At 44.1% G+C, this 15,611-nt stretch overlaps 1 protein-coding gene across 4 annotated transcripts in view; it reads left to right on the top strand.

The window, feature by feature from the left end:
- The window catches only part of GAS7 (growth arrest specific 7), a 102,788-nt gene that overhangs the window by 69,342 nt on the left and 17,835 nt on the right, over positions 1 to 15,611 (top strand). For all 4 annotated transcript variants that reach the window (XM_055723730.1, XM_055723720.1, XM_055723712.1 and 1 more), the window contains 4 exons: positions 1,533 to 1,622; positions 3,713 to 3,828; positions 9,470 to 9,544; positions 12,760 to 12,838. In XM_055723730.1, the coding sequence (XP_055579705.1) occupies positions 1,533 to 1,622; positions 3,713 to 3,828; positions 9,470 to 9,544; positions 12,760 to 12,838 (360 nt within the window). The remainder of the gene's footprint in view (positions 1 to 1,532; positions 1,623 to 3,712; positions 3,829 to 9,469; positions 9,545 to 12,759; positions 12,839 to 15,611) is intronic.

Below are 15,611 nucleotides of genomic sequence, written 5' to 3' on the forward strand. Positions count from 1 at the left end.
AGTCTCCAACCTCCTGCAGATCAGATTGAAGCCTGATGGGAGCTAGAAGGAAGCTGGAAGGAAAGATGCATGGTTTAAGATCTAGCTGAGGTGACAGCCAAAGATACTGTAGGTACAGGGTCCTCAGCCTGCTTTGAAATGGACTTGGCAAACTCGTGGCAGAGTGATTTTTGTGGAGAGATCGGTGGAGAAAGCTCTTGCATTACGGACAGGAGAGCCACTGAAATTTCAGCATGGGCAGACAGCAGCAGGGCCAGTGTGGGTTCGTAGCAGCAGGGTTGTATCCCCTAAAGGCTTTGTCTGCGTTGCTGCAGCTTGCTGGATTTACACCGTGTCAGCGCTTGTCAGCATGTTGCCATGTGGGTTTTGATCCCCTCTGAATAGCCCAAAGGCAGATTCACTGCATGTGAGCATTACCTTTAGGTCTGCCCGTGCAGCTGCGCTAACCTTGCCCACAGCTTTGGGTTTGGATTTCCTGTGAACATTAACTGGTATTATTAAAAAAAAAAACCCCAACCAACCAAACAAACAAAAAACCCCCAAAAAACCCCACCCCAAAACCAACAAACCCATACAGTTATATCTGTGAGTCTTCCATCCCCCATTTCTGTTGGTTCCTTGATTAATACACACGTACCCTTAGTGTCCAGGGAACCTGCAGGGGCGATAAGAGGGACTGCTTTTGGTGTGCCTGCCCAGCAGAAATTTTAGGCAAGTGTTATGTGCTGGCAGTGAGCTCTGACTCTTGCTGACTTGCCCTGAAGGGCTTAACTGTGTCCAGAGTTATTCTGCAGCACATTCTGCAGTAGCTGTCATGATCTTCGCTTCCACTGTGCTTTTTGTCAGGCTACATTTTCTACTGCAATAACTTAATGAGCACTTGTACTCTTTTATGCCTTTGTTCGATGACTGTGATGAGTGCTGTCTTACAAATTGCTGTGGGTTTTGCACACTGAAGGTTAGCTGGCTTTAGAGAGACCCTGTTCCTTTTTGCAGGAAGCATCACTTTCATCTGAAGAGGTCTCTGGGATAGGTGGAAGGGCTGTGCGCTGAAAAAAATAACACCTTTTTTGTAAATCTGTAACAGACTTAACATAGCCAAGATTTTCTGATGAAATATGTCAACAGTGCCTGCAGTGCTCTCTCCTGCTAACGATATTTCTTGGGTTCAGGGCATGCTCGGGGTGTTTCACATCAGGATTTTTGCCACAGTTTGTTAGTGGTCCAGGAGAACTCCCTGTATGGTGCTTTCCAAATCAAGCTGGTTTTCCTCGTGTGAAATGGGTAGTTTATTTTCCTTGGAGCCAACACTCCTGCTTGCTCAGAGGAGCTTTCTGGGAATACTTAGCTGCTGTTTCCATGCAACAACCAATTTTTTTTCACTGACATGCATTTACTGTGGATTTTCTGGTTGGAAACGCATGTATATAACCTTTAATTTGCATATATCTCATCAACAGCTAAATTTCATTACCTTCTAACGCTTTTGCTTTTGTTTTTTTTTTTTTTTAAAAAAAAAACAACAACAACAGATAAACTGTGTGACTTTCCCCCACCCTGACGTAATGCCAGAGCAGCAGTTGCTGAAACCTTCTGAGTGGAGCTACTGTGATTATTTCTGGGTAAGTAGGCAGCTAGCCACATGCCATGTTGCAGCTCCTGAGCTTCCAAAAAAGTGGAACAAACAGCTTGATCTGTGGTACAAGGGGAATTTGGGCTGAAATGCAGTGTGTTAGGGCAGTACCAGGGAGCTTGAGGACACTGGTGAAGATCGGGTGGAAACCATCTAACCTGTCTCAGATGTGGGTGATTGCCAGAAGAGTGTCCAGAAGGGCAAGGTCAGCTGTCTGGAGATGGGGAGGGTGTAGGACAAATTGCACATCTCAAAATACATCAGCCAAAAGGGGTGTGCAGCGAGAACGGGGGTAGCAAGGTGGCTGACAGGGAATGTTATTTCAGTGTTTCACAGAGCACAAGAACTAGGGATGCAGAAGAAAGCTGGGGGTATCACATTTAAAGCAAGAAGATAGTTACAAACTTTGTGTTAAATTGTAAGACTCGCTCCCACAGGATATTCTGGAGGCCAGATCATAAATGACTTTTTAAAAGGATGAGGTTTGCGAAGGACAGGCCCCTTAGTAGCTCTTAAATTGAGTAGTTTTAATGCAGCCTTCAGCATGGGAAGTCTCTAGTGGCTGTGTTTCTGTGTGCCCTTCTGTGCTTAGCTCTGCTTTCAGGATCCTGTATCGGATTAAAATGATGCAGTAGTCCTTCAAGTGTGGAGCTGATAGAAAAAAATCTTCCACTGGAAAACTGTTTTTTGGGGGGTGGGGGGGTTACTACCTCAAAAATGAAGATTTTAGGAATGTTACATTTGTTTTCAACTATCAGTTATTGAAACATTTCCTTTAAAAAAAACCAAAAAACTTGCAAAAAAAGGGTAGCTGTTGGAGACGTAGCAGCACTTCCCTTGGGTGTGCTGAGTGTTGGTGTGAGGAGTAATGGCAGTAACTTGCTAAAATACACTTACATACTTGCAAATGGTCATGCTACCAAACCATCAACATTTTTTCAGTTTCTCAGTCTTCTGATCCTAATGAGCAATGAATCAATAATGATGTATAGGCTTATTGTTTGCATGTGTCTTTACAGAAGTCACTGCTCTGCTTGGTTCGTTCTGCTTAGGCTAGGCCACCGTTTGGCTCTTTGGGTTTGGTCACATCTCGCTCTCAGTGAAACTGCACTTAAAGCTGCCTGCCTTCTGCAAACTTTTATCCTCCTATAGCTCCGCTCCCAGGACTTGCCTCTTGTCCCCCATGGTCTGCACATAACTTGCCCTTCTTCTTCAATCAGCTCCACTCCTCTCGTTGTGTTAGCTGCCCGCTGCCTGGTGCGATGTCCTACGAGTCTCACATTTTCATTAATGTGGCATTTAATGTGCAGCACCCAGGGTATTAGAGCAAAACCTGCAGTCCTTAGGGAAGTGTCCTCTGGGCCTCATTGTTGGAAGCGGGTAGGAAATGAAATTCTGAAATGAGGAAACGCAGATAGAGGAGAGAAAAGAGGTAGCAGAGAGAAGACTGTGTTGGTCCTTGTAGCAACCCTGAAGTCAGTGGAGCAAAGGGTGGGAAGGGCTGTGTAGGAAACAAACAGTGAAAGGTGGGACATACGGCACTCATCTGTTGAACAAGCTGCTGGTTTACAGCAGGTTGTGCAGGTTGGCTGTATTTTTCTGAGTGCAAATCGGGGTTGAACTTGAGAGTCTGTTAAAGGTCGTTTAGGGCCGTTACCCCTGGAAGGAGCAGCAGTGTCCTCCCCTCTGCCCCAGCAGTTCCTTTGTGCCGGCTCCAGGGTCCCTTCTTCTCCTGGCAGGATGAGCCGCCAGGGCTCCCACTTGCAGAGCCAGCCCAGGGGCATCACCAGGTCTGCAAGGCCGTGGGCAGGGAAGGCAGGTTTGCTGCTTCAACTCCAACATAGTCCTGTGCTAGCTAAGGGTAACTGTAAAGCTTCCTTTTTTATTGAAAAAAAGCAATAAGAGGAGGAGGAAAGAGAAAGTGTTGGCTGGGGTGCTGCAACCACAGCTGTTATCAGGGGGCTCTTCAGACCCCGCTGCTGCCTGCGGCTCGGGCTCCTTGGGCAGCTGTCACGGGGAACTGCGTGTCTGCCGTTTTGATCCCCGTATCTTTTCGTTGAACTTTGTTTTTCCTTCCAGGCTGATAAGAAGGATTCGCAAGGGAACAATACAGTGTCGGGATTTGAAATTCTTCTTCAAAAGCAACTTAAAGGGAAACAAATGCAGAAAGAAATGGCAGAGTTTGTTCGAGAAAGGTAATTAGCACTTTGCTATCAAATTAACTATTAATGGCAATAGCTTTTTTTCGTGGTTTAGATATTCCTTTAGTACACTAATGATATAGCTTAAACTGTGTAAGAGAGATGCTGCCAGTTCTTAAAGAACATTTAGTATATCTTTAATGTCCATCCACACTCTCCAGTCTTCCCTGGCTCTCACTTGTCTCTCCTGCTGTGCCTGTCTCAGGTGTATGGCACACAGGCTGTCTGTTTAGATGGAGGGAACCAAGAAGTTATTAAGCTGCAGGTTCAAGGGAAGAACATGAACATGACCAAAACAGAGTAGAGCTGATATTTAGAAGGGAAAGGTTTTGTCTGAAAAATAAAGCAGCACCTTGTGGACATGGAGCATAGGCACAGTTTCCTAGAGGAAGATGTAAAGACATTACTTAGGACTTACACTGGTTATGGAGCTAAACTACACATACTTAGAGTGAACCCCAAGTCATAGAGGCAGATGTCGCTACCGGAAGATGCCACAATGCTGTTAATGGTCTCTTCTGCTGACACGGGAAGTGCACTGAGCACCAAACAGGCAGTTGGTAGATGCTCAGTTCAACCACGTACAGGAGATGATGTGAAATCATTACTCATAAATAGTGTAACTATTATTTGAAGTCATTTGTTGTGTGTCCAAGCCCGTGTAAATCATCTTGAGGATGACTGAAAACTTGAGAACAGCCCAAAGGGAACAAGCAGTGTTTAGTCCCAGGAGGAAGGCAGAGCTCACTGACGGGTGTTCTCTCCTGGAGGCAGCTGCACCAGTTGAAGGAGCTGTTGTCCTCTGTTCTTGCCTCTGTGTTGGTGCTTGCTGCTGAGTTGGTATTGCCTTCCTGGTCCACTGCTGCAGACACAGTGTGGCTGTGCTGACATAAATCAATAGTGGTGTAAGCAATGAACAGGGCAACAACCAGGGGCATCTGTGTTGGCATTTGGAGGGCAGTTCCATTGGGCAGAACTTGCAGATAGTTGCTTTCATTTCTAGTTTGTTTTCTTTTTCCCTTTCATCTTTTTTTGTAGTATTAGGGATATGGCAGCATTGGAGAAATGCAAAGTTTAGCACAGGTAATAAAGACAGTCTGATACAGGAGGTGCAGAGTGCCCAGCATCCATGCATAGTTCCTACTGCGTTTGAGATAAGGCAGTCTGAGAGACAGTTGCCTCTGTGATCCATGAAAAAGTGCGACTAGAGGATGCAGGTAAAAGAAAGCACCAGCTGGCAAAGGAAAAATACAGTCGAGAAATAGTCTTGCTAAGCTAGAAGATGAGGAGAGACCAAGCAGAATTGCGATAGCCATGGCCAGGGAAACGAGGAGGAAAGCTGCTCCAAAGAAAGTAATATATAATGAAATTTGACAGAAACAGAAAAAAGGAGCATTCAGGAGGGAGGGAAAGTTGGCATGAAATCAAAGAGAACAAGGAGAGAGCAGCTTTGACACTGGGAAGAGGCATGTTTGTGTCCTCAGTAGAGGAAGAAGTAGGCATGTTATAGAAGACAAGACAGAAAAGATTCACAGTGTGCTGGAAACAAAGAAGGTTTGGAATTGAATGTGAAGAGGATCTGGATGGGAGTTTAAAAAGACAAATTCTGTATTGGAACAAATTACTCAGGATTGCTCTGTGTGAAAATGGAGGAGGTTGATGTTGAGCTGGAGAAGTTACTCACAGAAATGAGAGCTCAGGCCATCAGGGAAACCTTGACATTCCCAGCTGAGGGAGGAAGTACTGGTAAGATTTTTTCATGACGATCATCAGATGGCTCAGGGAATACCAGACCACATTTAGCTAGGGGTTTTCACATCCAGACAAATTCCCTCCATCTGTACAACCAGCCTTCTGGAGGTGAGGTTCGGGCAGCTAATAGAAATAGCTTTCAATAGGAAACTGGGATGAGGCATGATAACCAGTTTTCTTCATCAAATAACCAACAAGAGGCAATACTAGCTAAGATATAGTTTATCAAGCAGATACTTTTAGAGGAGCTAATTGTATATAGCAATCTTAGACTGAGCGATTATGTGTTCTTTCAGTTCTTGTTGACAAAGATAGGGTTATAATACAGACTTTGAATTTTAATAAGGCAGACCTCAAGAAAGGGAGAAAAAAAATAGTAAATTGACTGAAATGAAGGATCAAGGGTGTAGGTGTGAAAGAAGGAAAGAAGAACTTTAAATCAAAAATGAAAATATGGTCCAGCATTTGCATTCAAGTAAGCACTGCAAAATGGCCAAGAAAATCTGCAGACTGAATAGCATCAGCCTCTCCGAGTAGAACTAGTAATGTTTTTATTAGCAAAGGAACATGGTCTTAGGCTTTTGACCACTCACTTTCTAATTGACTGGGCTGTGCTTAGAAAATTTAAAATAAATAGCAGATTATTCAATGACATGAAAAGAAATACAAGCAGGAGGATGGCTGTAGTGAGTCTGATGGAGGTCTGTCTAGCCCACTGACTTTAATCTGACCGTGACAGTACTGACTGCATAAGAGAAAAAGAGCATGAGAGTCTCTGTCCTCCCAGCATCCAATAACCAGAAGTTTGGGCTTTCCAGAGCCAGAGTTTGCCTTAGGTCTGCCATGTTCAGCAGATACTTGCAAACATCTTCACTGTTGTTTTAATATTTTTGACTCTTTTTGTATTGTTGACCACTGCAACAATCTGTAGAAGACTTCTGCAATTTATGCACTACAGGATAAGTCATTATGCTTCTGTTGTCTGATAATTTCATTGTTGCGTCCCAATCTGGAGAAGTAGTGTAAGAAGACTTATAGTCACTGTCTTGACACAGTGACAGTTGTGTAGATGGCTGTCAGATACCCTCTATCACCTTTTCTCTGTGTTCCCTGTGTTGTCTTAATCTATTTAGCTTCTTCTTGCATGGTAGTCACATCAGATCATCTTTGCCTCCCTCTGCAGCGCTGTAGTTTTTCTTTATCCATTATAACATGGCATGACTGAAATTATTTGAGTATGGGCACATGAAGTACTTCATTTCAAAACAAACCAAAAAAAAGGCACAAGAGAGCGTGGAAGAAACATCCAAAGAGCAACTAGAATTAATAAAATCAAGAGAGTATGGGTCAAAATGCACATATAATCTGTAATGCTTCTGATTACACAGGGAATGAAATGCTGAAAGTTTTCAAAGAAGTTAGTGGAAACGGCTTATTTTAGTTTGAAGGTGGAGTTATGGTGAAGCAGCTGGGTGGATTTCCAGAGGTAGGATCGCAAAGCTCGGGGCTCCATGTGTACTGATGTACTGGTGTTTCACAGTCACCACAATCCAGAGTTTAAAAGGTGTTTATGTTATCCAGGGCCAGGAGGTGTATTTTTTTGCTTTTTGACATTTATCTTCACCTTGGTTTTTAGCCTCTTTTGAAATGTTCAGCGTGTTCTGGCTGCAGGATGGCAGGCTGTGGTGGAACAATTTATGACTGCTCACTGGGGCTCTTAAGCAATAACCAATTCACCTTTTTATTGTTTGGGTTGTTTTGTTGTTATTCCCTCTCGCCAGGCAGTCTGCCCTATAAGTAGTGCCATCCACCTGCAATACAAGTAATGCTTGAAATCTCAGAGCCTGGACCAAAGCTGGGACCAGTGAGGAGCACTTCCACCAAAGCTAGTGGCTTTGCATGTAGGGTGCCAGGCTTAGGACAGGCACTGATGGCAGCGTACGTGGTGTGTCTTATGTGTGATTGTGAAAATCACGAGGCTTCCTTTTGTCTTGTGTTCAATACTTTACCGGCTACAGCAGTATCAAGGACAAACTTCACAGGGTTTCAAATTCATTACTTTCATAGCAAACCTTTAGAATAGAAGATGGTTATTCCTCTGTTCACGAGACAAAGGACTGGGACACAGATTATGTCAGGGTCTGTCTGTAGGGGCAGCTCAGAACAGTCAGCAGATCAGCTAGCACCTTTGCATACCTAGCATCCCTAAGTCAATCACTCAAAGGCATCCTTAAGCCAAAATCCCGCAGGAATAAAGTTGCACAGTAAAGGACGTAGACCAGAGCTTTGGTTGGGAACTCCTGGTAACTGAGGCAAAAGCATGGAGCCCTGACTTTGGGCTGGACACTTAGATATTTATCTCAGCTACATTTAGACATTTGCATGTTTATTACAGTTGACCTGTGCTCCCTTTCCAGTTCATAGAAGTTGCCACTTCTGAGACAAGATTAGCCTCATCCTCAAGTAGGTATCTGAAGTAGGTCAGGTGAAATGTGCCTGGGTAAAGCCCTTTTCCTAGTGAGATCCTAAACCACAGCGTAGCCTTTGGTGCTGAACAGCTGTACTGGTTGGTCTTGCTACAGCAGGTGTGGGGAGCTGGCTGGTTTTGGTCTTATGGGGCAGGGAAGAAGAGGACCCCACGTGCTGGGTGAGGTCTGTAGTTGCAGTGTGCCAGACCGAGCTGGGTATCACCCTGGCCCTCAGCCAGCTGCATCCCACAGATTCTGAGTTCAGCAGCTCAGAATACCAGACCCCTCTTAGCTAGCTCAAGGGACCCCTTTTGTCTCAGATGTGCCGTGCGTAACAGTGCTTGCTTAACTAGCTACTGCAAAATGGGCATGCCAAAAACCTCCCCCATTCTGTCTTCTCACTGGAAGGAGATGAATTTCAAACCAGGTTTTTCCCCAGCTTGGAATCAGTAGTTGCTCTGCCTGGGTGCCCCTGAGCACACTCTTGGAGATGCTCTGTTGAGCAAGCTAGTTTGAAAAACAGCAAATAGCCAGTTGTTTGCCCTAGTGGGGATCATGTATACCTTGCAAACATTTCACTAGGAGAAGATCTCGGGGAAGACAAGAGGTGGGCTTCAGGCATGATGCATGTCTCTTCAGCCAGCAACTGCTTCTTCTCTTCCTGCTGTACCATCAGCGCTTACCCTTGTCCCCTCGCTCAACAGCTATGCTGCTTCTTCTCCCTGCAGCCATTCGCCCAGTGGTAGTGTGCCAGCAGCTTCCCTCTTCTGCACCCGTACTGCTGGCACGCTCCGATCCTGTTCCTGGTGTGGTGCTGCTGAGCGAAGGGAGAGGACAGGGCAGTGGGAGGGATGGGTGAAGGGCAGGGGCTCACCACCACGTGTTGGTGGCAAAGCCCCTGCCACATCTTCACAAGTTTTGTCACCTGTGATAGGGAGCAGGAAACACTGAATGTCCCTAGGAAACATGCGGTCCAGCACCCCAAACCTCGTTTGGATTTCTCCTGTATCGCTGCATTCCTTCGTCTTTGCTTCAAGGATGCGGACCTCACGTTTAGCAGCAGACCGAAACACATGCTTCTCAAGTGAGCCCCATTTTGCAGACAGTCCGTGTTGCACAGTAGAAACACTCTGTCCTTGTTATGTGCTCTCCAGAACTGTAGCTTTTCCTTCTAATTTTATCACACATGCTGTCCTGCATATATCCTGCTCTTGCCACTGCATTTTTAGCATATGGAGGGGAGAGACGGATCCTGAAACTGGTGCTGCAAAGCACTGGAGACTGAAGGGAAAATTCCTGTGGCAAGATCTGTTAAAATGCAGAAAATGTCCTTAGATTATGTGTGTGGGTTTCTGCCTTAAAGCTTACTTACTGCTGTCTTTTTATTTTCTGTGTCTGTGTGTGTGTGAGTGTAGGATAAAGATTGAGGAGGAATACGCTAAGAACCTGTCCAAACTGTCTCAGAATTCCTTGGCTGCTCAGGAAGAAGGGTAAGTGTGTGTCTGTGACTTTTGCAGAAGACAAGAATTTTAACGTAAAAGGCATTCCCCCATGCAGGTACATGTATTTTTTCTGAGCTCTCCTTTGAGTAGAGGTTTATTTCACTTGGCATCCTGGCTGTGCTGGGCAAGATAGAATTGCTTTGGAGTATTTTTTTTTTTTTTTTAAGATGTTCATGGTCAATTTGTAGGTATGTGTATCAAACGTGTTGCATTTCCAATAATGTGTTTATGTTATCCTTGTTCTAGCCAGCACTAGTTCCTTTAAGGATTAGCATGTATAAGTACTAAATTACTTTGAATATGGAAGAATATATGGAATATATATACTGCTGAAAGTAGATTCTTAAGGTCAGGCCAATAGAATTGGAGCAGCACAGAGAGAGAATGGAGAAGTCTCTTCTCATCATTCATTCGTTGGCCCTCCAAGAAAAGCAGCAGGTTGTTCCTTATTTACAGCATGTTCACACTTTGGAAGTTATTAAGAATGTATCGGGCAACGCACTTCGGACTAGATTGCAGTTCTGCAGTGATAATGAGAAGACACCACTCCTGAAGGATTAAAGTTGTTGTCTCTATCTGGGACAACACAAACCCTCTAAGCACTGAAAGCCAAGGTTGGGAATTACTGTCCTCACTCTAGTTCTGAAACTGTGTTTCTCCTGGCAGTGAAGGTCCACAAGGTGTTTGCTCAGATTGCAGCAGGCAAGGACAGAAATCGTGAGAGGTGAATTAGGCTGTTAGCGACAGTGGTTCCTGTTCTTCTTTCCCCTTTAGGGGTGGGTGTTAACCTGCTCCTAGCAAAGCTAAACCCACTTTCTTCCACATCCTCCTCCCACTTTCTCCTACCCCTAGTAGGAGAAGAGGGGAGTGCCTGAAAAAATGATGGGGAAGGAAACTAGGGGAGCGTAGATGAAAAGGGAGGGAATGAGGAGCAAAGCATAAAAAATGTTCAAGTAGGGAACTGAAGGGGACATGAAACGGCATGCAGAGAAGGAGCACTGCCTGGTGGTGCTCTGCCCGGAGCGGTGGCAAGGTGAGGGAATGGAAGGAGGTCCAGCTGGAATTTGTCCTCCTGATGTTGTGGTGGCCCAACTGGCTAGGGCCAGGGAGAGGCTAGTGAAGAGATCCCAGAGACTGATGAGGCCCAGGAAAGGGAAAAATGCCATTTAAGAAAGTGAGGGAGGAAGAGCAGCCAGCAGGAAGGTCTGGAAGAACTAAAAGTGTGACTGCAGCCTAGCCCGCTCAAGGTAAGCATTGGCCAGGGTCTTCCTCTCGTTTCTGAGAGGGTATGAGTCTGGAGACCCCATGAACTGGTTTCACGCACCAGTTACTGCTGCTGGTTTCATACTCTGCAGAGCATTTTCCAACTTGGCTGTCCCACAGTCTGTGGAATTGACAGAAAGTATGGGCTGTCCCTCCAGGGTCCTCTGCCCTCCGCTGGTGGTAAGAAGACCCACCATCATGTGTGTGGGTGGGACATGAGGGTGACAAGATGGAAGTGGTTTGTGGTATCAGGATGGTTCTGTCCAAGTTGCTGTGAGTACAGTGCTGCTGCAAGTCCACAGAAGGTGATACAATCCGTGGTCACTTAAGGCATTGTATTTGGATAAGAGATGCAGAAGATACTTAGCAGGCTGAAATGCCTTCTTGACTTATGTAATCAGATAAAATAGTGCCAGTGAGAACTGGATGGTGGGTGGAGGGACCTCAGGGTGGGACTAAGGAAGAAGAGCTGGGAGCACTTAGGTAAGTGAAACAATCTCAGGTTGTTTAGCTGTGATGACCACCGTACTTGAAGACTCAGTCATTGGAGCAACATCAGAGATTACAGATCATTATTTTGAAACTGCAGATGACAGGCAATTTTTCAAGCTGTCAGGAAACGACAAATAGGACTGTCTTTGAAAAGGAGTTGTGGGAGAGAGAAGGAGCCAGGAAATTGTAGATCACTCAGCTTTATTTAACCTCTGCAAAGTGGCGGAATAAACCATCAGGCTTTCTAGAAGCACTTAATGAAAACTAAGGTGATGAACAGTTATTGTGGATGCATACGATGTCAAGCCAACTTAAATTCTACCAGTGATGGAGTAACAGAAGTAGTCGGCATCATAGCTCTTAGTTTAGTATAGCTTTTTGCAATGAGAGATTCTTGTAGGCCGGCAAGAGAAATGTGGCCTAAATAAAGGCTAAGGTGCAAAACTAGGTAAGAAGTCATACCCGCTACTTATAAAAAGTGCAGAAAGTAGCTGTGGAGTGAGATCCCATATGGTTCGTCCCAATTCCAGGTATTTTTCAATGTTTTTGTAAATGACCTATGATAGAATAAATACTGGGTTTACTGTAATCAGAGATGAGGCAAAGTTTGGAAGGATGGTATGTACAATTTGAAGAAAAGATTGCAATTTGAATTACTCTGTTAAACTAGAGAAATTAACTGAAAATAATGAAGATGTGTTTCAATGAGGACAAAGTACCAGGTTTTATACTTTCACAGGATGTTAAAGATACAGTTACATAACGGTCTGTGGGAGAAGGATCTGGCTGTAGTGAATCACAAGCTTATTCATCAACAACTTCGCGCTGTTGTCTAAAAAAGCATAGATATGCAGAGGAAAGTGTGTCTGATACAAAATAATCTGTTACCAGTTTAGCAACTGGAAGACTTCCGCTGGAAGATGGTGTAGTTCTGGTTATGTGCTTTAAGAGGAATCTACGCTGCTGGAGGGGGTCTAGAGGAGCATACCTAACCTGCCGTCATCTAGAAAATAATTTGTCTGAAGGAAAAAGAAGATAGAGTAATTTTCAAATACTGAAAAGCTGCTCCAAGGAGAAGTAGAATAATCTGTTCACCAAAAGTCGGGTGTAAAGTAGAAGAGTCAATGGAAAAACTGCATTGGTGAAGATATATTTTAAAGATTAGCAAAGAAAAACTTTGTTATGGTAAGGATAAGATCCTGAAGTATCTTGCTTATGGAGACCGTGGCATCTCTGTAACTGGAGATCATTGTGAACAGTGTTTTCACAGATCTGCTGCATACAATGCTGATATAGTTCTGCCTTGGTCACAGAGATCAGTTATCTTCTCAGATTTCTACTATCACTTTTCTGCGATTTTGCTGAGCAAGATACGGTGTCTGTCTGACAGATCTCGCTGGGAGGATGTGCAGAAGATGGGGCTTTGATCATTGTCACTGTTTTTTCAGCACACTAGGAGAGGCTTGGGCTCAGCTAAAGAAGAGTCTAGCTGATGAAGCAGAGGTTCATCTCAAATTTTCTTCTAAGGTAAATAGTTCTTCATTTTGCAAATATTTTTGCCCTGTAATTGATGTGGATCTCCCTTCAGTGCTTGTTAGTGGGGAAAATACACATGCATATGGTACAGATTTAGAAGAATGAACATGTTGGTTAACAAACTTACTGAAACCCCATCTGTTCTTCCTGCCAAAATCATAGTTTATTTAACCTACCTGATGAGTAAATTAAAACACATCTAGCCTTAATTTTTCATAAAAAAGAAGGAAAACTGATTCTAGAGGTTATTCACGTAGGGCTCTAAGTTCCAGCCTGTTCAAGTAAATTTACCTAGAGCTTGTGCAGATTACTTCTGTAGAGGAAGAAATACAAAGTAATATTTAGCTTCTCAACTGGAATCTACTGTATCTGTCTAGAAGGAAGAGAACCAGGACTCTTGACTTCTTTGTATCATTAGCCTTTCTGAAAAGTGCACAGGGAACTTTAATTTCATGTTATTTTTGGATCTACTCTCAAGTGATGCCCAAGGACATTTCTTGTAGAAATTACGGTATTTATCTGTTTTTTTCCTACCGCATCTGACATATTCACGTGTGCCGTTTCATTGTGTTAACCTCTGTGGGTGATCAAGTTCAATACAGTGGCAGATACCTGAGCACAACAGCCATGTTCTGGAGGAAAATTATAGCTCTGCACCGTTTGTAAGCGATTATGCAGAGGTTACTGAGGCAACCAGCTGCTGCCTTGGTAACCTGCTGCTCTGCTTCAGACTTCTACTTCAGGGCTGTAATTAGTAAAATACTTTTTACTCCCCGTTGTCATCCCGTATTGTTTTCCAAGAGGAAGAAATGCACCCTGGAGTGGTGTGTATGTGTAGGCAGGCAATGTATAGGGGCTCTGTCATTGTTTTACTTTTCCTTAAGCTGTGCACAGAAACTCCTGTAGCACCCCCTGAACTCTCCCCGCTCTTCCCGTACCTGCTTTGGGAGTTCCTAGTTCCAACTTTCTTCTATTAACAGAGTTTTTAAACATATTGATTATTGCTGTTACTTTCAGAGAAGTTATTCTTAGAATTAGTAATTACATTTCTTGTTGGTCGTCGAACGAAACCAGTCACTGCTGACACAAGCAGTCAGCACGGTGCAGAGCACGCCAAGGGTATTCAAACATAAACACCAGCCATGAAGACGTTGAACAAGTCCTGTGACAGTCCTTCACAGCACTGTTACAGTGGGGGTCACGGAACAGATCAGAGAAGGTGACAGCACTCTCGCGGCACTTGGACATAGCATATCAGTACAGTACTAATGCCTGTGCAGACTAGCATGGCAGCTGTAGATACATGCACACAAGGAATACTTCAGGAAGGCTGTCATGGCACTGAAGCTCTTCTCCAGCTATCTAATTATCCTTCACTGAACTCCAGGAGGTGAGTTCTGCTGGAAAAGAAGATGCACGTGTATTGTACTAGTTGAAGTCATGGTGGGCTGGCCTGGATATGGTGATGTGTTACCAGCCATTCTGGAAATGGTGCTGATGGAGCAAGGGAAAAAATAAGTACTTGTGAAATCAGAGGAATTTTTGAAGTGTACCTTTTGATAACTCAGCTGTGTAGTTTCTCTAGCATTTAACATTGGGATTAACCGTATGCCTCTTTTTCTGCCTGAGTCTCTACCACACTGGCACAGAGGTACAGGGTCTCTGTCCTATACCTCATAACTTCTTTTAGCAGCCTTCTTGAGATATCAAATCCTTTGTCACTTCTCACCCATTCAGTGACATCAGGGTGTCAGAGTTGTCTGTATACACTGGTGCTTTAAATCTCTTCACCTTAGGAAAGTAGTTTATGTTTTTGTCATTTATTACATGCATTCAAAAGCCTTTTAGCAAGACCTTCTAGAAAAAAATAAATATGGCCAACTATAATCTGATATTTAAAAGCCTGTGTCGTTCACATGTGAGTCTATTTTGACAGCTTATGGTACCTCTTGCAAGATGGAAGTTCAAGCAACATAATGATGCTAGAAGAATGATGACTGCCTTCACTAAGAAGTCAGTCTCTCTGATTCCCAAAACACAAAACTGGAGAAAGCAGTTGCCTTGTTTGTATTTTGAGCCTCCTGGTGATGCATTTCCCGTCTTTATGAGGATCTCAGAATATCCCATCCCATTATAAACCATGTGAAGTAAACAAGTATCTTTACTTTCTATTAGGCAAGTAGAACTATCGGTGAAACGCCCCCCTGTTTGGTGTGTCCCTGTCCCTGGGGATTTTTATAAGGGTTTTCACAGCGATGCCTGCTTATGTCAGATGAGTCACATTGCCACTTCTTCCACCGAGGGTGACTCATGTTGGGTTGTTTCCCCAGGTTAATCCATTTATTAATGCAGCAGTCTGAAGGGAATGCAGGCTGTGTAGCTAGTTCATACTCAGCTGGACACAGACATCTTGATCAACTGTAATATATTGCTTCTGGAGTTCACTGAAGCCATGCAGAACTTCTCTCTGTTCCAGTTCTTGTTCCACTGAGCATTGACAGTGCTCCTAGTGCACTGTTGGTTTGCACCTCTGTTCTTGAGAGAGCTTGCGTAACCATGCTGGACCACAGAGTTGTGAACCATTCTTTATGAGCTTGCCTGGGCCATCCTGATAAGACTGTCATAAAAATATTGTCCATAATTTTCTAGTCCATCATCCACCCCCCCGAGTCAGAGCAGGACTTAGTGGATCAAGTGAGCTACGTCTTTGTCTAGCAGAGTCTTGAATATCTCGAAGGACAGAGATTTCACGACCTCTCTGGTC

Source organism: Falco cherrug, chromosome 1 (genome assembly GCF_023634085.1).
Source record: "Falco cherrug isolate bFalChe1 chromosome 1, bFalChe1.pri, whole genome shotgun sequence".
NCBI lineage: Eukaryota > Metazoa > Chordata > Aves > Falconiformes > Falconidae > Falco > Falco cherrug.